Raw genomic sequence first — 22,478 nt, 5'->3', positions numbered from 1 at the left:
TGATGGACACGCAGCTGTGTGCAGTCTGTGTGCACCATGCTGCCTCACCAAACGCCCTGAGGCACCAGAATGCCTGCGATCCACAGCCATAGGTGGTGGCTTAGCTATGTTTGGCGTTGTACAGAAGCTCAACCCCTCTAAAGTTAAAACCCTTGTACGTTGCTGCAAGAAGGTAACTGATCTGAGCAAACATGCTGGGCGTTATGGTTCTTTCATCTTTCCATACTTTGTCTTTGCTCAGGCTGTACTTTGAGACAGGTTTTTGACACGTGAGGGAATGTGGTGATACCTTGTGTCTTTTGTCCGGCTGCGTTGGGCATGTGGGGTGCTGGGGGTGCTGAGGTGGCGGTGCTGTGCTGTGCTGTAAGGGGTTGGGGTTGGGATCACTAGGCAGGAGACAATCCAGTGATTCTTCTCCCCCTTGCGTGAGAGGTGCCTGCTCTGTGCATGGGTATTTCTGGTATGGCAGGGACCTCTGCGTGCCATCACTGTCTTAAGGAGGATGTAATGGTGTTAAACACAGTGTGAAGAAGGGCCACAGTGATGATCAAGGAGATAGACCAACTGCTGTGTGTGGGAGTCTAAAATGCCTGGGTTTTTTTAGTGTGGAGGGGAGAAGGTTGCTGGAGGAATAATAAAGGCTTACAAAATGGGAAGGCAGTGGATAAGCTGAAAACAGAGCTGTTGTGCATGAGCACCCACCATGTGAGAGCTGGGGGACACCCAGTGAAACTCACAGGGGGTGGCTTAAAACAAGTGCTTCCCTACGCAGGGGGCAGTGAGCGTTGGGAGCCTGCTGCCGCAGGCCTTGGAGAGTGGCCATATCAGCAGCTCCAAAACAATCTCGGGTTAACTGAGATGAACAAACTCAGGGCTGACAGGTCTGTAAATGTATAAAGCAGTAAAAGGGCTGGGCAGGAGGTACTGCCAGCCTCTCTGGTGCCCCCAGGAGGGATTTGCATTTGATGGGCTGGCTTCATAGTTGGCCAGCAAGCCACTGCATTTTGTACTCATCTGCCTGTGGCCTGAGCACATCAGAGGCCATGTAGCACAGGCCTGAAGCTCTTCCGAAAATTTCACGCCATGGGCTAAAGGTGGGCTTAGGAATCTAACTGCAGGCTCCTATTTTTGAGAACATCAGCCATGGCTGAAAATAAATAAAAAAAATAAATCACAATTTGGGTGTTGGTTCTGTCCATGAGCAAGTTCAACCTCAGAGAGAACTCTTAAGCATTTGAATTATTCCACTGTAGTCACAGACATGAAAGGAAAGGTGTTATCAACTAATGAGTTTACAGGATTGAGTCCCCCCTTCTCAGTAATTGCCTGAAGCAGTTTGTGACATTCAAATAGGAAGGCGCATTTAAAAAAGGAAAAGCATTTATAAATTACTACTTAGTCACTCTAACACAAATGCTCACATACTTTGAATAGGGTCTTGTAGTGATTGAGCCCAGTAATAACTCCAATGAGCCCGTTTCTCCAGGGCCTCCATGGAAGCAGTTTTGTCTGTAAAAATGATTAATGCATTTTGGCACTAAAACTTAAAACCCTTTTGCTTTTTCTAGACCGTGGTCCCTTTCCTTTTTCTTCTGGTACTTGATAGCCATGTTTCCTGTGAGCTAAACTGTACAAGATGCTGGCTAGGCACTGGCTTTGCCTGTTGGAAGTTGTACCAAGGAAAAGCATTGCTGCTTATTTAACATCCTGGAAGGGATGGGCTCTTCTCCGCCTCCCTCACAGCTGTCTACTGTACCATGGGGCCGTACCAGCAGTTCTTGTGTTCGTTCTTCAGAGCATGTCCTCAAAATACACAGTAGGAGATTAGAGGTACTTAAAGAGCTGGCTGGTATCATAGCAAGACCTCTCTCAGTGATATTTCAATGCTCTTGGGAATCTGGAGGCTGGCAAATGTTGTCCCAGTCTTCGAGAAGGGCAACAGGGGTGATCCGCATAACTACAGGCCCATCAGTCTCACTTCTGTGTCTGGCAAAATTATGGAAAAGATTATTCTGGGAGTTACTGAAAAACACAAAGACAATGCAGTCATTGATCCCAGCCAGCACGGGCTCACGAGGGGAAAGTCCTGCATAACAAACTTAATTTCCTTCTACCACAAGGTCTCACCTGGTTGACCAAGGGAAGCCAGTCGATGTAATTTTTTGGATTTCAGTAAAGCTTTCAATACTGTCTCTCACAGTCTCCTCCTGGACAAAATGTCCAGAATACAGCTGGGTAAACACATAATGCAGGGGGTGAGCAACTGGCTGTGATGGGTTGGCCTCAAAGAGTCATAGTAAATGGGGTTACATCGGGCTGGTGGCCAGTCACTAGTGGGGTTCTGCAGGGATCTGTCTTAGGGCTGGTACTTTTTAATGTCTTCATAAACGACTTGGATGTAGGATTGGAAGGAATACTAAGTTTGCTGGTGACACAAAATTGGGAGGAACTGTTGACACTCTTGAGGGCAGAGAGGCCCTGCCGAGGGATCTGCACAGACTGGAGAGCTGGGCAATCTCCAACTGTATGAAGTTTAACAAGAGCAAGTGCTGGATTTTACACCTGGGGCACGGCAACCCTGGATGTACAGACAGACTGGCCTAACGAGAGGCTGGAGAGCACCTGTGTGGAGAGCAGCCTGGGGATCCTGGTCGATGGCAGGCTGGACATTAACCAACAGCGTGCCCTGGCAGCCAAGAGGGCCGACTGTGCCCTGGGGGGCATCAAGGCCTGCATTGCAGCCAGTCGATGGAGGGGATTGTCCTGCTCTGCCCCGCGCTGGTGCGGCCTCACCTCGAGTGCTGTGGGCAGTTTTGGGCACCACAGTACATTAAGGATACCAAGCGACTAGAGAGTGTCCAGAGAAGGGCCACAAAGTTGTTGAAGGGTTTAGGGGAGAAACTTCACAAGGAGTGGCTGAAGTCACTTGGTTTGTTCAGCCTGGAGAGCTGAGGGGAGACCTCATCATGGTCTGCAGCTTCCTCATAAGGGGAAGAGGAGAGGCAGGCACTGATCTCTTCTCTCTGGTGACCCAAGGGAATGGCAGGAGGACGTGCCAGGAGAGGTTTAGGTTGGATATTACAAAAAGGTTCTTCACCCAGAGGGTGGTGGAGCACTGGAACAGGCTCCCCAGGGAGGCAGTCACGGCGCCAAGCCTGACGCTGTACAAGAAGTGCTTGGACAACACCCTCAGACATATGGTGTGAATTTTGGGGTTGTCCTGTGCAGGGACAGGAGTTGGACTTGATGATCCTTGTGGGTCCCTTCCAACTCAGGACATTCTATGACTCTATATCCCACTGCTGCTTCCCCAGTCCTTCACATCATCTGCTTCGTACTGTTCAATAATCCATCCTCCTCTTGCGTGGTGACACAAATCTGTCTTTGACAAATTTCGTAGACTAGCTCTGGGTCTTTTTATTACAGTCAGCAGAGAAGGCTTTAAATAGCACCTTCCCCCTCACAGGACCTTCAGAAATTTCTTTAATAATTTCTTCTGACTTACCATTTCATTTTCAGAAGGTGCGTTGCTGCCTCTGCTTGGCCTTAGGGGTTTTACAGTTCTGACAACTCTGTTGTCCTCTCTGGATATTTCCTGTGTGCTTCTCTATCAAAAATCTAAATAAAGAGCTCTTGTTAGGAAGTTTTCACTCTCTGTTCGCTTACACATTTCTGGCATTTCTTTGAAAATTCATTGTAATGCCCTGAATACTGATGGTGTCCGACTGGTGGGCCTGTGCTTTTAATTTCTCCCTTAAATATAGGTACTGCCTTGCAGTCCTCCAACTACATGTTAACAAACCTCATGAACTAGATGAAAATACGTGTTGCCGGGCACCTCCATTTTCTGTGCTGCTCTCCAGCACTTTGGGATGGAAGTGAGATGGACCCACCACATCAAGATAAATTCTTAGAGTTTTTCATCCACCTCAATTGTGTTCATTGCCTTTTACTTACCCTATTTTGAGTCCATGGTAAGCATCATGATCTTTATTGAAAACTGAAGCACTAGTTTAATTCCTGGCCCCATCAAAGATAATTTTTACGGTATCCCATCTTCTTAAATGCTTTTACAATCTTCATGGAATTCCTTGTGGAAAACTTCAACTCATAGTGCTAAAATAGCATGTTCCTCAGCAGAAGAACACTGCAGACTGTCGTGCTGCCCAGGGCGTGCTCGTCTTAACTTGGGTATTTCAGCCTCCCCTTTACTGAATAAGAAGAGTATCGAAACAGCATGAATTCAGCTTACACAGCAACACCAGGAGCCTTATCTTGCAGTCTTACTTTGTACAACCTGAGGGAGGAAAGATGCCTAAAACTACATCATTTGAATACAAATGTGAAGACAGTGCTGCGTGGAAACACACACACGCGCTTTCCCAGAGTTAGTCTAGTTCGGTAAATGATTATGGCAACCCTTGCAATGAATGCTCGAAGCTGGAGAATCTATGGACACAGCCTGATTTCCCCCCTGCCAGCCATTTTTTTGCTTGCTGTCAGTAACAAGTCACTATTTTCTGTCACTTTCTGGCAATACTTCAGTTTATGGGTTCTTATTAGAAAGTTTACTACCCGTTCTTATTGGTAGTCACCAGTACATGCTTTTGGAAACTTTCAAAAGGGTAAGATTTTTGTCACTTAAATTTCAGAGTTGCACAGAGATTTTAAAGGGCTGAGAATGAGCCTGGAAATGACTGCACCACTTCAAGATGTGCTCTCCTTTTTGTGCCTTCACACCGTGGGGCAGTACGGGCCCAAAGCAGAGCCTTTTTTTTGTTTGACTGGCGGGTACTGATGGGACACGCTTGTACTGTAAGGGTACAGACATGAACCGGCAGGATGCGCCCCCTGCTTTCATTCCTCTCTCTCTCAGCACCCCTCCTACCCTGCGAGGTGGAAAGGAAAGAGGACACTGGGCCAGCTCTGGGCAGCACATCTTGACTTTCTGTTACCAGCAGGTCTTGTCTCTTGCGGGTGATCAGCTGTTTGCACACTGGCTCTTTTGGGGTTTTTATAGTAGCACCCGGAGAGCTGCTTTTTCAAGTGTTGCACCCTGTCTGGAACCTTCTGCTGTGGCCTGAGGTAGCAGGAGCGCATCCTGCTGGGCCTGTGGTGGTTTTAATCTATTGCATTCAGATGCTCATAGTCTCAGGGGCAGTCTGAAGGCATGGGTTTCTTCTGCCCTCCTCCAGCTTCTGATATTGGGTGAGAACCCATCACCCCCCTCAGCAGCCCGGGGGACATCATAGAACCACTACAGGGGTCTCTGAAGGCCTTTTTGTAGCATCACATGGAGACTGTCTGGCTCAGATATATGACTGGGAAGAAGAGAGAGGGCAGCGGAGGAGCAGGGAGCAGCCAGAAGAGTCTGTCTTCCCCATCACATGAGGTGACCTGTGGATAGACCTGGGTAACATTGCTGGTTTGAATGGCAGAAGGGTTCTTGCCTCCTCTAAAACATTCGATTTAGTCTGAAACACATTGCCAGGTTGGCTGGATGCCCCCTCTTTGACGGAACTCAAATCCTGCAGCTGCTGCCACCGCTTGTGTTGGTGGTGGGTGAAAGGAGGTGTAGGCAGCAGCAGGTGCTTCCTTCTCAGGAAGGACTCAGACCGCCTCTCGGGTGCGTTTGCCTGGGAGATGGAGCAGAATCTCCGGGTGCCAAACCTCTGTGCCTGCCTTGGCTTGCGATGACTCGCTGCGCAGCTGCGTTGTCAGCACATGGCATGTAGCGAGGCAGTGACCTGTGTTGCCAAGATCTCTGTCCTAGGATTGGAGCGGTTTTTGTGAGATTTGGGTTCATTGGCCGACTGAGGAGGACAGGCCTGCGGTGTCTTTGCGTAAGCATATGTGTGATGGAGTGCCTTTGCGTGCGGAGGCAGAACAAAGCAGGAACAATCAGAAATGATGTGCGCAGCGGATTCTGGGTGTAACAGGCAGTTTGCTCTAGGAATGATTTCTTGGTTTTGACATCGGACTGACTCGTCTCCTTTGAGGACCTCAAGCAAGCTTGCTATGTGCTGCCCTTCCTAAATAATGATTCTCAGCCTGGTCAAGGTGCTGTGAAGGCAGAGTGGAAGAACAAAACAGGGATTAACAGGTCGCTAACAGGGGTAACGAGATGTTCTTCTAATGCCCGTAATATTTCTGTTTGCAGGAGAACTCCGACACATTACCAAGCTGAAACCTTGGAGTCTTTTTGATGTGCTCGTGGAGAAGTATGGTTGGCCTCATGAAGATGCTGCACAGTTTACAGATTTCCTGATCCCCATGCTAGAAATGGTCCCGGAAAAACGTGCTTCAGCTGGAGAATGCCTTAGGCACCCGTGGCTGAATTCTTAGCAGAATCTCCCAGCTGTAAAAATAAGCCAGCAACCACTTTCCAATGCATCGGACCTAAGTGGTGACTGTCACAAATTCTTTAGCAGGATCACACGTGAGCTGGCTTCAATCCTCAGACCTTTATTTTGCTTGAGGTACTGTTTGACATTTTGCTTTTTGTGCACTGTGTTCTTGGGGAAGGGTAGTCTTTTTGTCTTCAGCTAGTAGTTTACTCACCCACTTTCTTCAGAAAACACTTAACGTGTCTTTAAGCATTGTTTCTTGTGTTGTGTGGCATTCAGATGTCAGATTTTTGAACAAAGGAAACTTCCCCCCATGTGTTTTGGCAAGTTTTGTAACTATTTATGAAAAAAAAAAAAAATATTTTAGCTGACGCATATTATATAATTTACGAGCGTAAGAAATTTATCAAGTCAGAACTGAGTTACAGCAAGGAATTGTACAATTTTATCTTCTGGCAAAGGGACATCATTCTTGTATTATAGTGTATGTAAATGCACCCTGTAAATGTTTATTGCCATTTAAATATGGGACCGGGGACTCAATTTCAGAGTAAAGCGACTAAGTTTTAGAGAGCTTTATAGCAAACCAATTGCATGTAGTGGACGTCAAACTGCTTTAAGGAATTGTGTAAACTTTCTATTCTGTAGCAGTTCCCATTCATTGGATTTTAAACAAAGTGGCTCTGGTTTACAGGATTTCATTCCCCAAACGGCACTTTAAAGGAAGGCTAGACTTCTTTCTAATAAAGTATGCATTATCATTTAGCACTCCCTTTTAGAACTTTTGCCTATTTTAAGTGCTTTTAAGAAAAGAAAAATAGCAATTTCCCTTACAATGTGATAGCGAAGACTTGGTACCATATGGTGTTGCCTTTTTATAAGCACTGTAAGTTGTGAAGAAAAACAAAAAAAAATTAAAAGCTGAGCATGAGAACCACTCTCTGTGTAGAATTACTGATCTTTTATAATAACAGCGTGTGCTAGGAATCAGTTAGGGAAGGATAGAGCTGCAAATATTTACAGTGCGGTGGGTAAAACAATCCAAGAAGCAAGATCATGCTCATTCCATTCATAGCTTTACATGTTTTTAAAACAAATTGCACTAGCTTTGTTTTTTCCAATTACCCGTTGTCAGTTGCACGCAAGGATTACATGTTTCCTAGGAAAAAAAAAAGCTGCATAGGCTGAAGCTTCTAGGCAATACAGATTTTAGAATGTACAGTACGGAGGTGTGTTTTGGCCTCTTTTAGAAGTCAGTGGGATGAATGTAAGCTTACTTCTGATCTTCATGTAACTACGGTGCCACTTTTTCTTGACTTTGTCCATATGAAATTTATTCACATGCCTTTGCAATAACTAGATTGTGAGAAGATAGCCCCATACTGTAACAATAACCAGTTGTTTGAGGTGCTTGCAGTTGTCTAATTAAAGTGTTTTGTTTTTTCAGACAGTGTGCTGGTCATTGGACTCTTTGCTAGCTGTGCCTCCAACCCTTTGTTTGCTCGAGGTCCCTGGCGCGGGGGGCGGGGGGCCTGGCCACAGTGAAAAGCCGCTGTGTTCATGTATGAAATAAGTCGCCTGGTGTTGATCAGAGCAACCTGAAGGGTGCGGTGGCACGAGGGGCTCTAAGTGGTCGTTAGGTGACATGTGGCAAAACCGCAACACAGTATTTCATACAGGGTGTTTAAGTACCATAAACAAGCAAGCGCTTACCCTGTCCCCGATACGCCGGTGCGGCCACTCATCCAAAAAGATGCTGCAAAGCCACCGCAGAGCGTGATGCACACGAGTGGGACAGGAGAAATGCGTCATCGTGCTGAGGCCCTGCCAGCAGCTGGGTTCTGGACCGGGTGCCTTCAGCCTCTGCTCCCCAGGCGCTTCTCATGAAAATAGCTTTTAACAGCTGCAAGGACGACACCAGTGAGAGGGACGATGCCACAAGGGACTCCAGAGCTAGAGGTAAAAATTACATTGGGCTTCACACCCGGACTAGCCACCGGTAGCACCCTGACGCTGCAACTAACCGGAGTTTGTTCCCGAGTACACAGAAAATCCTAGGGGTTTAATGATGTGCCAGCTCAAACGCAAGCCCAGCCACAGCGGCACAAGGCAGCGTGGGTGGGACCCTGGCGTGGCACCCGTCCTGTTCTCCAGCCTGGCGTGGCAGCAGCAGCTCCTTGTGCTGCGCTGAGGCCTGCCACAGGCAGCGTGCCCCTTACATGCTCTCGTGTATTTGAGATGATGTCGTGACCAACATGGCAGAGGGTCAGGCCCACCAGGTCTGAACTGGGGCCTGTAGAGATGGCAGATTTTTTCCAAATTCAGCGCCTGAGCAGTAGGACAGGGCAGGTTGGCTCCGTGTTTCTGCTGTGGTTGATGGCCTGATCCTGCCCCACTGCTGGCTATTGCAAACCAGAGCGGCTTCCACACTGTGGCTGCTGGTCACAGCCAGCACTTGTCCTGGTGTTTCTAGGGCACTGTTCTTACTAAAAATTTTTCAATAATTACAGGCAAATTACAACTTACAGTAGCCCCTATTTTCTTCTGTGCTAAAAAGAATTACCACCTCCTTTGAGCAAGTGGGAACAGCCACTCCCCCTCCTGTCCCAATCCAGGTTTTCTTGCACACTGCTTTTCTTCTCTGGCTGTGAGGTAGCGCCTTCGAGCACAGTCCTGTTATGAGAGCAGAACTTAAGAGCGGTCACTGCTGAGATGCAGTGGTGCTGTCACACTCCAGCTACGGCCTAACTGTGCTGGGTAAGTGTGACAGCACCAGCTTAGCAGCTGCTCGTCAGCAGCAGGAATATGCTATTTATTTCCTTCAATAAAAAACAGAACATTGCTATGTAGTTCATAAGGCCCTGTACACCATTTCAGTGCCACTCAGCCCTCCTTCAGTGAGGGAAATAGCTGCAGGGTGGGGCAGGCAGCCATGAGAATGCTAGAGGAAGAAAACAGGGAAGTACTGCAGCGTACAGCTGCACTGTGGTCTGCAACCAGGGTCAGAGTAACATGCCTGGTAGGGGTACTCAGATACCGCGTGTAACATGTCACTGCCCCCGCGTAGCCCATCAGCCCCCAGCATGAGCCCCTGCTATGCTCGGAGTGATTTTTCCTCACCTCTGGACTCAGCAGGGAACATAAACCCCCTCCTCCAGCCAGTTCCACATCTGACTGTGCTACAGCGGTAAAGCCAAAGCTGGAGGTTACAGGGAAGGTTGTTTCATATATGTAAGGCCCTTCCCTGAGGACATACCACCCTTTCAGGACAAGGAGTTAAAACTGACATAGTTTGTGATTTATTAACATGAATTAAAATGCCCAACCAGTGCTGCAATGTGACAGTATATTAAAAAAAAATTAAAGATCATATACTGTACTACTTTCACAAAGATCACACGTTCTTTTTGCAAAAGAGACTTATATACAATACTATATCAAATGAAAGAAGCTTTAAGCAATTTTACAAGCAAAAGAAATACAGTATTTACAGCACTTGTCAGAGACATTAGAAACAGTCTATACATTAAATTACATTTTCTGCAAATAACTGATGAAACAAAAAGCCATGTCCACACCAAAACTATAAAAATTTGTATTGCATTGTTTTCTATCTCTATGCACACAAAGAACTGTTGACAGAAGAAAATGGAAGAAAAAAAAAATCGTTAGTGCCATCACTTAGCCTGTGTACTTGCTTATTACATATGTATAAAAGTAACATAGAAAACATTCACTAAATGAATTTAACTGCAACAATAAAATTTTAAAGATTATGCAGCATCAAACCTACTGCCAGAAAAAACAGCTGGAATGTTCACTTACAAAATAAAAAGAAATACCTAATACTGGCTTAACAGCACATCTTCAGGAATTTTAAAAAGCAAAAAATGGAAAGAATACAATGAAAGAGCACTGGTGTTTGCTTTTATACAAAGTATCATGTACAAGCTTTAAAAAGTACCTCGAATAGGTACATATGAAATATACACAGTTTATCTTACAGAACATTTTAAAAATGTTTAGAATTAAAGGGACCAGTGTTAATGCCACCCAGAACCATGGTAATTGTTCTGAAAAGTGGGTGGCACCTGTGCTCTGTGAATGGGGATCTGTCCGGGCACCGGGGAGGCCTGCTGCGGCCCCTGCACGCCGTGGGGAAGGGCTACAGAGCCCGGGTGCGGGCAGAACCCTGACGCGGTTGGCGTTGCAATACTGTTTGGTCCTTGAGGTTGGATGTGAGGACCCTGACCAGGGAGCGGGCAATGAGGTCCTGTTCCAGCAGGCTGATGTTGAGGTCCAGGTCCTAATGTCGTGTGATGGGGGGCTTGGGGGGAGTAGGAGGACACGCTCGTGTGTGCATTTGAAGGAAAATGGGGGGGTCCTTGGTGAGAGGGGTGGTGTAACCCTTGTGCTGATGCGGGGTGGTGCCCCGAGCCTATAACGTTGGAGGGTGGGGGGGGAGGTGGGGGAGGTGCGGAGTTTACAACATGCTGGTGTTGTGCTTGCAAACCTTGGTGTCCAGGTGAAGGATGGGGAGGTTGGTGGTGGGGGAGAGGACCCGGAGGCGGAGGTGGTGGCGGCAAATGGTGGCCAGCAGCTTGAGAATGAATGTGCGATCCAGGAGCTACTGCCACAGCGTGAACTGGACCGACGACGTGTGCTACAGAGTGCTGCTGATGAGTACTTTGCTGCTGTACGAGGTGAGGTCCTGGAGCAGGGGGTGGCGGAGGAGGAGGTGGGGCAGCAGACGCCGACGCCTGGTGATGAATACTGGGATTCTGAGAGGGCAAGAAATGCCCTGCAGTTACATGGTGTCCTGGCACCGTTTGCTGACCCGCAGTGCCAGGAAGTGCTTGATTTGGTCCAGATGAAAACACAGTCTGTTGGGGTATGCTGCTCTTCAGCTGACTGTAACTCTGAAAGTTTCCAGAGGGCTGCTGGTTTTGATAGTAAGTGGAAGAAGGGGGTGGGGGGGGGCGGGGGAGGTGGTGCACTGCTGTTCAAATTTTGTTGGTTAAACTGGCTGTAAGAAGCTGAAGATTGTCCTGAAGTTGTCTGGCTAAAGAGAGGTCCGCTAGCCTGCTGCTGATTACCAGGCTGAAGGGTTGGCGCTGCTGGATAGAAGTTTCGGTGTGTTTCCCTCTGGGGCGTGGCAACTTGAGGTGACTGTGGATGATGAGGTCTGTACGGAGATCCCAACTGCTGAGAGGGAGGCTTTGGTGAAAGATAACCATGCTGCATGGGCGCGTGAGGGGTAGAGGGCTTCGATGGGTTTTCCACGTGAGGCGAAGGGGGGCAATGCAGCTTCAAAGGTGCAGAAGGCAACTTCTGTGAATGTGAAAGTTGCTCAGCCGCAGAACTGCGCAGGTGTGATTGAGATGGATGGTTTTTTGAAAGTGCTTGGACGTTGTTTGTCAGCTGTTTTTGCTGCAGCTCAGATTTCAGATGATTCACACACTCGGCCTCAGGTGCACTAGCTCCAGCTTCCCAGTGCGAATCTGGTTTTGTGGGTGTTTTCCCAAGCGACTGCGTTGAAACTACAGGACTCGGTGAAGAGGGCTAGAATGAAAGTAATCACGTCAGTGCAAATACTCAAAATATTCAACTACGCCTGCATTAGAATGAACAGAACTCCTCAGAACATTGTTCTGTCCCCGATGGTGGAAAAAAAAAGCACCAAATATATCCTGTGCCTCAACGCAAGAAAAACAGCGACAGTAGAAAGCTTAAACTTAGCACAACACTACTTTTAGCAAGTATAAATCGTTCTTGAGAGTCAAAGACCAGCAAGTGTATTTTAAAGTAGGTAACAGAAATGTGACCCATCAAAGTCATAATGCGTTATCTATTAAAAGTTTTACATTTCTGAGTCTAAAAGAATTCCAGACAAGGCCATTTACAAAAAGAGTCATGTTTACAGTGATTTAACATTTTAGAACCAGCACAGTGTAAGCAAACAGACTTAAGCATTACACCCTGAATTACTTCATTTAACACTGCACAGGCAGCTACTCATCAGCTTTCTCTGTATCAGTGCCGCCACTGACAAACAGTGCCAAGTCCTGACGCGGCAAGAGCAAACTCCTGCTAAGGTGAGAAGTACATAAATCACATTACTACTGCCAGTTCTTCAGCATTCAGCCTGCAGAACTGTGGCGATACTGAATCTACCGATACAACCTCTTCTGTGTCTACAGAATGCAAGATCATATATAAATAGGCAAAGCTACTCCAAAGGACAGAACAGAATCCAAGTTTGTAGCACATATGGACTACCGCAAATATGTTCACCTGTGTTAAATCACTGCACGGGTCGGTTACACACTTACATGCTCATCTAAGTAGTAAATCACAAGATTAACGTTTTTAAGATAAATCAGAGATATATTTATATATTGATATGCATGTTGTACACCACACATGCAAACAGATGCACCTGCATACACTGTGCATTACCTTGCTTGCTTTTGATGGACTCTTACACGTCTTTTGTGAAGCATCTGGGGACGGACATTCAGAAGTAGGCTCTGGATTTTCAGGATCAGGTTCTACAGACATAAAGCAGAGATATATATAAACATGGGGAAAATCCAAGTCTTCTGCCAAGATTGCTAAGCACTTTATATTTGACTTTAAAAGAGCTATTAAAGCTGTTGTAAGAGACTTCAATGTCAAGTGTCATACAAGGTCATCTGCTTACTGACCTTCCATAAATTCAGTGAAAGAAGGGACTTTAAGCTGCAACTGGGAAATGAGATTTGAATGAGATGAAGGTGGAGACTGAACATGAGACGGTGAGCATGGGCTACAGGGTGATTCTCCCCCTACAGACGAAGCAGACCCAAACACAGCGTTAGAATGATTATAGACTACCATGGGGGAACTGGTTAGCTTTATCTACCTTCAACATGATAAATCAACTCACCACTGTCCTTGTCTTTCCTATGATCACTGAGAAGTAAAGCTCGCTGATAACTTCGTTCTCTCACTTGTTCCACGGAGGTTGATGCAGTCCTGGAAGAAAGAAGCACGTTTTAAATTTAAAAGGATGTACTCCCACAGGCCAAATTTAGGACAATTGTATGCAAATACTGGGTCAGAGAAAATTTACAGTGTTGACTGCATGTAAGAGCCAAATAACTGGTTGTACCTAAGGAATGTGATTTGTTAAGTATTTTGTATCTATTTTCTCCCACTTTAAATATACCGATCTCCTGCAACCGTGTTACGTGGGGTTTTTCCCTTTTCTGAACAGCTGAACAGACAAAAACTATACTTTAAAAAATAAAGGCTGCAGGTACTGTTTCATATTCTCCATTTGTAGAAAACTGTCTTCTTCCAAAGCTGGAAACAGTTTGTTTTTTTTTTTAAATTTGCTCTTTTAATAGTGTATCTATACTTGTAAATACTGCACAACCACAACTATACCTGTTTAAGCCTCTATGTTTAACTTGCCAGGTAGTGGGGATGAAATGACAGTCAACTCTCCTCTCTTATTATCAATTACATCTGACATTCGGAATCTGATCAAGGACATCATAAACAACAGCGCTCCACAAAACTCAATTTCTCTTTCAGGCAAGAATGTATGGCCTTACTCCACAATACTGTTGTACTAAAATAAATTTCAGTGCTGTTTGCAGGATTACTGCAAAAACTTACAAATAAATTCTTCACTGTTGAGCCTGTTTTCCATGTTCTTTGCTTACAATATAGTACCCTAGAGTTTCTGCAGAGCAAGCTTGTAGCCCCTTTTCAGTGAAAGTTTGAAGACTGCACTTACGTTCTCCCTTCAATTGGCTCTAAAAAAATCCTTCTGTTCTGGAATAGCTGGATCATCTGAGCAGAAAGATGTTCAACTCCTCAGCCCATGTTCATCCCCAACACTGTTAAGCCTTCACTACAGCATAAAGAATGCCTGCAGGGTTCAATTTGTGCTAGTAATATTTTGGAGACAGCAACAGCAGAGCTGACCATCTACCTTAAGGCTACCAAAAACATAGTGGATAATGTTGTGCAACCTTTATACAGACTTAAGTCACTCTGTCTCATCCCTCTTCGCACTGTATCTCTCCCCAGGATTTTTGGTTGTTGGAGTATCTGGCGTGGCATCCAACAGAACATATGGTCTGCAGACAAGGGAGCCATTTAATGATCAAACAACGCTGCAAGTATCACCACATGCTCTCTACCTGAGCAGGAGGAACTGTCGGGCAGACTGCAAGCAGTCCTGCATATTGCGCTTAGGCAACAGCAAACACCACTAACACACTCCAGCCAAATCACTGAAAAACAGACTTCCTAAAGTCTTCTAGAAGCTTTTGCCATTCAATACAGATTATTCTCCTGTTCTACCCTCCTTCCCTACAGTACTTTTGGAAAAGTTTTTACATTTAAGATGAAAAGTGTTCTCCTCAGCCCACAGACAAAGCAGTGGAGATAAAAGGATGTGAGCGCAGAGCAAAGGTCATGCTGAGACTTGGACCCCCATCTCTCTCAGCCATTACAGCATCCTCTCCATCCCACTTCTGCTCCCTCCTCCACACGCCTTTGCAAGCACGGGCAGCCCAGCACGTGCAATGGTGGAAGGAGCACGCCTACTCACTTATGCCATTTTCTACAGATTTACAACTGTGCTTTACCTACGCAATTTTATAATCTACAGAACCAGGCAACTTGTCTTGCTCAAACCAATACCTATTTTGTTCTTAGAAAATAAAAAAGTAAAGCAGAATGAAAATAAGTTAGCCAGTAGCTTATGGGTAATTTCTCATATTTTCTAATCTTTTTGAGGTATCTACTATATTTCTGAGGGAAGAGGTAAGACAACTCTTCAGTAATCTGAGAGAAGGGCTTCCAATCAGTAATCTGCAACTGCACCTTTAACAACAAAAACTAGATTTCTGTGAATAGAACAGACTTAGAGTTAAGTAAATAATTCTTCAGCACTTTAGTCCTATAGTTTCATGGCTTACCACTGAACTTCTGGTTCATTCTTCTCACTGGAAGAAGAAGATTCCTTCATTGCACAGTTGCTGCCAACATCATCTGGAGCTGCATTATAAACAGTAGTTGGCAGTGGTAAAGGTAGGCTTGCAGTGTTATCAGTTTGCTCCCCATTTTCACCACTGTTGTTATACCCATCATTAGCACCGTTGCTACTACTTATATTTCCTCCACCAGCAGCATGAGGAGATACAGTAACCAGGGGAAAGTTCTCTGTCTTTGAGCCACTTTTTCTAGCTTCTCGTTGTCTCTTACGGTATTCTAACAAGGATACCTATGGAGAAAACAAAACAAACACACCAAATGAAACATCAGAAGGGAACTTCACTTGTTTCCATTCTGACACTTTCGATCAAATGCATTCTTTCAGTAAGACACAGCATATACTTGGTTCTAAAAAGAAAATGGGGATAGATTGAGGATATTTCACCACATCTGCAGTGAATTTAGGGAGTACTGAGCAATTAATGACTGTAAGGGAGATGTAAAGAAAAGCTTCTGCCAAGAGAAGGAAGTATGTGTTTTGCCTCAGGGAGGAAAGAGATGATGATGCAGGTCAGCAGAAGATTTGCTACTGAAGTCATACCGTTGGATGAAGCGACAAGGGACTTCACAGCTTCTCCTGGAACTGCAGCATTAGTAAGAGCATACTGATACAGTAAAGCTAATTTTAAGTGATGTCACATCCAGCTCTGCCTGACTCCCTCGTAAGGAAAACCCACCACACTTCTGCTTCACTCCACTGCCTAAGTTGAATGAGTCTCTAAGCTCTTCATACATTTTTCTTAACATACAAAATTCACAATTTAAACTTTCAATCTTTTTCCAGTTTGTTTTGAATTTGTATCTTTACTACACTCTAAAAGAGACTGGTTTAGAGCATATTTTAATGCTGAATTCCAAGTAAAATTTATTACCAAAAATGATGATACATGAAGGGAAAAGTGATTTCTACTTTATAAAGTAGAAATGTATATATGTATATATTCCATATGTATACAGAATCACTACTCAGAAGTTCCTATAGAATAGAAGATAGTTTAAATGTGTGTAAGTTACCTTCAGCAAGCAAAATAAATTTTCACATATTTTTGCTATGTATCTTTGGGATTTGAAGCAAAAGGCTGAAAATTAATAAAGTAGGTCTGAAGGTATAAGGGAACTAGTTCTGTGGAAATGACATTTAATGTCTTCTTTATTATTTAATGTCTTTTAATTATCAGCAACCTACTCTGAACCATATAGCATCCAAGACAAGAAACTAAAAGTGCAATAATAAAAAAAAAATTTGTTTAACTGGCTTAGCCCTCAATAAAAGCAGACATCCATGTCTACAGAGCAAAACCAAGGCTGCCTGCTTTGCTTGCAGTCCTTGTTCTTTTGTTTGTTTTTAAAACAGTTCTGTCCGTTGAAGACTCATCCGTTTGTCATGGCAAGAACAGTTAAAAACACTTGATTTTTCATAAAGTTTGGGTTAAGAACTGATTTTGCTTTGAAGCCATTTATATTATTTCCATGCCACAAGACTGGGATCCCTTAAAGAATTTAAAGGCTTATGTGTTAAGAACAGATGAAATCTATGCAGGGTGGCCACTACAGACAGGACCATATTGAAATGCAATGAACTTGTAAAATGGAGAGAAAATAGAGGAACAAATGAAATGTTGAAATATGGAAAAACCTCCTTTAACAACTGCACAAAGACGCTCATATCTTATGTGATCATAGGGAAAGGCTTCTAATATTCTCTTACAAAATTCCTGAATTCCCACCTTCTCCTAAGGTGAGATTCCCCCCACACACACACTTTTTACACTGTAAAAGGCTGCCTTTTTTCTGTGTCCTTGGAAAGCCTAAACCCCATTCTTTCAGGGGTACAGCTACAATTTCCTCTGTTTGCTTCTCCAAACCGAGACTTTTAGACAGGAATCCTAGCAGGGGGGTATGTCAGGGGAAACCACACCTTTTTTCATTTAGGGATTAGTGTAGCCTAAGACCTCAGCAGTAACAACCTGGAAGAAGCCTCAGCAAGAGAAAAGGGGCAGGGTTACTGAAGCATTAAGTATTGCTGGGGTTTGAAAAGAATTTAACCTTCGGATGAAGAAAAATGTGAAGCTACGAAAAACACAGGCTTTTATGTTTTGGGTTTTTTTTTATGGCTTTGCCAAAACAGCAGGGCTACAGTAACACACACGGGATCTATAAAATTCCCAGGGTCAGGACCAGGTAGGAAGAGAGCTCTTACTATCTTCCTTCAGTTATGTCTCAGTTTGAAGCAAAGTAAACAAAACTCGAGTTCTGATGGAGAGCTTCTGAAGGAAGAATCCTGCTAGGGAGCACTCATGAGGCCCCTAGAGCACAGGGGATCAGGCATGTATAAGGGGGTGCAATGGGACCAAAAAACCAGAATCCCCTTGTGCCCAAATGTACACAAGGAATACGCCCCCAACCCCCCATATCATTACTTCCATAAAGAAAATAAATCCCAACTTTCAACCAAGAAAAATTACTTGGAAAGGGAGTCTAATGTGACAGTGAAGTGCAGTCAGACAGTTATGCAGCGTAACTTCCAGTTCTGGCTTGAGTTGCCGATGACCACACGACTTGCCTACAAGAACTGTTCCACAAGGGTAGCAAATCCAGACTGTGCTTATTTTTCAAACATATTATTTTATAGAAGAAAAAATAAGCCATGAAAAAGTTTTCTTGGAACTAAGGACTGCTGTGTAGTTCTAACACTGAAACCAAGATACCTTAAGTATATAAAAATTGGAAATTAAAGGCTCAGCCTGTTAGTGCACTCTTCCAGTAATTCATTACAGATGTTCACAGTACATTATCTCTATGATGCTAGTATATGTTCTGTATAATAGAATATTGTAATACTTGGTGGCATAAGCAACCATTTTCAAACCTGAAAAGCAATTATTTATTGAGCAATCCATTTAAGACTCCCATGAAATAAGTGAATTTGTAGCTATTATTTGGGGAAAAAAATTTACTAATGGGTGTATTAAGCTTTACTCTTTGCTCTTCATTATTTCCCCTGAATAATGTTTACTACGTTGTAGCATCTGAAGATGAGCCAGCAGTTGTTTTTTATTGTATTATGGTTCTGTTATAGAAATCTTATTAGCAGACTATGTAAGACAGACCAAATGATTCTTAAAATTACAACCTTTTTCTTTTGTGGAGGATTCTGGGGCGTGCAATTTCCATCCACCGAGTTGTCATTATTGACAGTCCTTCCAAAGCCAGATGCAATTCCATCTTCTGAAGTACAAAAAACAGATGCTTCCATGAACATGCCTCTAGCATCGTCTTGAATCAGGCACTTTGACTCGCTTATTCTGAATCCACCTCCTACCTCCAACTGATGTGAAGGGGTCAAGTCCCTCAAATTAGAATTCATTGAGAAATTTACACCTGTCCTGTCGGGACTTTTTACCCAGGAAGAATAAATTGTGCCCCGTCCACAATGAGCAGTTTCTAATTGGCTGTTTGAATCAGTCCTATCATGTGTGGGGGCTTCCAGGTTTTTATGCAGTGCACTTTGCTCAATTACTTCGAGTCCAAGCTGGAGGTCTGACACAGATTCAATCTCTCCAGTACACTGCCGTGTGACGTCAGTCCTATTCCTTGGACTGGAATATCCAATAGTCTTTATTTCTTGCAGGCCCATTTCTGTCAGGCTGGAATTTCTGAAAGAATTCAGTGCTAGAATCGATGCTCTGTCATATCCCTGTGTGAAAAAAAACCCCACATGTTAATTATTTTTCCATCCTGCAACAAAACTGCAACTGACACTCAGTTGTGCCTTAAAGAGGGATTAAAGGCCTTCCAGTACCATTAATTTATTTATTTTAAAGGGACAGTTCTACAGCCAGACACCTACTTCTACTATTGCCATGTATTAAGTAAAAGCATTTTAATAAAAGGTACATTAAGCAAAGCCAAAATAAACTTTAAATGCCAGGTTTTATTTACGACTGGCAGAGAAAGGGGAGGAGCTTCAACAGGAGCAATTCCCAGGCCAAGAAGTTACAAAGCACTTGCTTCAATTCAACATAAAAGGGATCCTCAGTGTCAAAACATTTATTTCAAGGGTGGGGGGGAGTTTTTCCAAGACACTTCAAAATTTTAAGACTAGCATTCTGTAGATGGAAAAGAAAAACAGTCTTAAATTATAGAAACTAACTTTTGTACTACTTAAAACTGTATTAACTGTGAAAACCCAGCATATATCCATGGCTGGAAGCATCTTTTCTAAACCAACATCTTTTAAGGTTTTCATGAATCCTTTGTAGATTAGGTGTATTACAAAGCTAAAGTTCCTAAGTAAAACCCCTCTTTTTGAGTCAAACACTGAAATATTCAATTACAGTAGTTTAGAAGTAATCGTTAAATTCAGTTGACAGCTATGATTGTATGAAAAAGTTTGTGTATTTCAACATTTGTTAAGATTTTAACCTTTTAATAAAACCCCAAAACATATGTGCTTGACTCCCAGGGGCAAGTAACTGGATCATTCATTTACACGACTCACCAGAAGTAAAAGTCTCCCTTGGTAAAAGTAAATAACAATAAAAAGATTCAGCGAGTTACACGTATTCCTTTTGGGTGCCATTAAGTTTATAGTTCAACACCTTTATGCAAATTGTGTCATTATCGCACCAAATTTGAGCTCCAGGTTGGTGTGGAATGTTTCCTCTCTGTCGCCTGCCCAGCCCAAGGATCCCTGTGGGAGTTCTTGATGTTCCAGAGCCACGCTGCCCTCCAGAGCCCAGCGGGACACATCCACCCCCCAAGGCTGGGAGCACTCAGGCACATGCCAACAGCATATGCTGCACGTGAACAAATCCACCTAAACCCATTTATTCCCCTTCTGCTCTGCTCTCTCACTCTGAGCATAATTACGCTCAAAAACAATTAAGCGATGCTGGTAACAAGTGAAAAATGTAAATTTAAATCTATCTGCAGCCTGAAAAGCACAAGTGTTGTTTTTCTGTTCTTATCTATAAATCGCAGTAGCTGATCCTTTCCGTGACAGCCATCAGGGTTTTTAAGTTATACAGAAAAAGAGAAAAGCCAGTTTAGAATAGAAAAATAAATAGATAAAGTGGAAATATACAATTATAAGCAAATGAAACCTGTAGGGAAGCCACCGTTTACATTCCAGGAAACTTGCAATGGCTAGCAAAAAAAACATTTTCTAAGAACAGGGCAGCCATACAAGTGCAATCAAGATACCATCTGCAGTTTTCAGCAAATATCCTTACCTCTTGACTGTAGGCTCGCCTTTTTACTTCTGGGGAACTGTCAGGTGAGGAAATATTCTAAACAAATAAGAAGAAATTGCAAGTTAATTTCTTTTTTAGCCTAGAGAAATGTTAAGACTTCCCCTTGTACAAATAATGACTTACTCTAGAATGCCAAAACATGTTTTCTGAACACACTAAAATTCATTATAAATCTCACCTCAAAGTGCATGGTATTTCCATGTATACATGGAGTTACAGGAGTAACTGGCGAATATATGGGTTTGTAACCATTTCTACAAGCTTCATCTTCTGTTTTTACCCTAGGAGGAGTAGCAAACAACGATGGCTCGGAAGCAGTGGTGTCAGTATGAGTTGGCGTGGCATACGGTGAAGGAGTAGGTGTGGAGGTTTCTGAGAATGCAGACTCCAACAGCTGATACAGTCTTCGTTTTTTTAGTGGTGTGGTTAGATCTGTGTTAAAATTAGAAAAAAGCTAGAAGAGGTCTAGATATGTTGTTTAAGTACTTGATGTAATGAAATTATGAACTCCACATTAAAAAAAAAAATGAAATCAGTAAGATTAACAAAAAAATCTCATAAGGGCAGGCTCCCTGAAAGATGAACTCTTCATAGCCTGAAAACTTCCTGAAAAATAAACTCTTGACAACCTACAGATATATCAGTAACTGAAATTTGTGCGCTAGGATGATGGGAAGCACTGTCTAGGTTTCTAGAAAAGGTAAAGTCAACCTCTATGCATTTTTGAGACTGTTTAGCTAAAAAGTGGAAATTCCAAGTTCAGGACCATACACAGTAATACTGATACACTCCATATCCTTATAGAAGCGTGTGTTTAGTTTTTAGTGAGTTCCCATTTTGTACTATGTCTAAAAGATTACACTGCTTCTTCCGTGTGCAACACAGACCCACTGAATTTAAAATGAATTTTGAATATATAAACAGCGTGGAAAATGAATTTATAATCTAACCTCTTAATGTTCATGGTAAAACACATTAGTGTCAACAAAAGACTATGAGATATGGTGGTTACTTATCTAGTATGAATTATATATTAAAGGGGAAAAATATTCCAACCACTATGCAACTACGCATTTCCTTCAAAGAAAGTATCAGAAAACAGTGCAAATACCCCTAGAATTTTCATTAACTCGTCACTTTAGAAACCACAGTCTTCCACATTTAACTATTTTGACATAGCCCTTATGTACTGTATTAGTAAAAGCTTCACCTGTTAAGGAACAGTTCTCATTCAGTAATAAAGGACTTTTATTTTCACCATTGATGGCTGGACTTCTAGACCTCTCTTGCGACAGCGAGTTAAATCTATCAATCATTGTTGAATTTTCTTCTTCCAAAGCCTGCTTCAACCAACGCTGCAATAAAACAAGCTCAAATCAGTGACTTAACAGCTTTAATGATAAATGTTCCAAAACATGTTACATGTGACAGAATTGTTTTGTCAAACAGCTTTTCTCTGCTTGAATTCCTGCTAGCCAGCAAAAACGTACATTTAATCAATTTGGGATGGGGAACCATAATGAAGGGAAGCATTACCTTCTTACAAGAGCCAGTAATGTTTTCCACCGGTTCTTTTCTCCTCCTCTTCTCTGAAAGGAATGGTGAAGTAAAACGAATATAGTGCTTTGGAGTTGAATATACATGTGGACTGTAAATGAGACCTGGTAAAGAATTCAGCTGAGTAGCCAGAACTTCAGGGTCAGTAGATATGCGTAGAGGCCTTTCTGATAGACTGTCTGTAGGCTTCCCTGTTTTATCACTCTTTTCACTTAACCATTCACTGACCAAGTGCTGAACAGAGAGAATGAAAAAAAAATTAGTG

General features: G+C 43.4%; 2 protein-coding genes across 5 annotated transcripts in view; one reads left to right on the top strand and one right to left on the bottom strand.

Annotated features, from left to right (window-relative positions):
• SRPK2 (SRSF protein kinase 2) overlaps positions 1-7,797 on the top strand; it is a 155,026-nt gene extending 147,229 nt beyond the window's left edge. For all 4 annotated transcript variants that reach the window (XM_064444665.1, XM_064444675.1, XM_064444649.1 and 1 more), the window contains one exon: positions 6,161-7,797. In XM_064444665.1, the coding sequence (XP_064300735.1) occupies positions 6,161-6,345 (185 nt within the window). In that variant the 3' untranslated portion in view covers positions 6,346-7,797. The remainder of the gene's footprint in view (positions 1-6,160) is intronic.
• A 2,444-nt stretch (positions 7,798-10,241) lies between these two features.
• Positions 10,242-22,478, bottom strand: part of KMT2E (lysine methyltransferase 2E (inactive)) — a 61,335-nt gene continuing 49,098 nt past the window's right edge. The window contains 11 exon segments of the mRNA XM_064444623.1: positions 10,242-11,326; positions 11,328-11,909; positions 12,807-12,898; positions 13,055-13,174; positions 13,276-13,364; positions 15,326-15,630; positions 18,535-19,098; positions 20,636-20,692; positions 20,835-21,088; positions 21,867-22,011; positions 22,193-22,447. Of these exon segments, the coding sequence (XP_064300693.1) occupies positions 10,391-11,326; positions 11,328-11,909; positions 12,807-12,898; positions 13,055-13,174; positions 13,276-13,364; positions 15,326-15,630; positions 18,535-19,098; positions 20,636-20,692; positions 20,835-21,088; positions 21,867-22,011; positions 22,193-22,447 (3,399 nt within the window). The 3' untranslated portion in view covers positions 10,242-10,390.

Source organism: Phalacrocorax carbo, chromosome 1 (genome assembly GCF_963921805.1).
Source record: "Phalacrocorax carbo chromosome 1, bPhaCar2.1, whole genome shotgun sequence".
NCBI lineage: Eukaryota > Metazoa > Chordata > Aves > Suliformes > Phalacrocoracidae > Phalacrocorax > Phalacrocorax carbo.
Note: the sequence above shows the minus strand (reverse complement) of the source record. Positions and strands in the feature narration are given on the sequence as shown.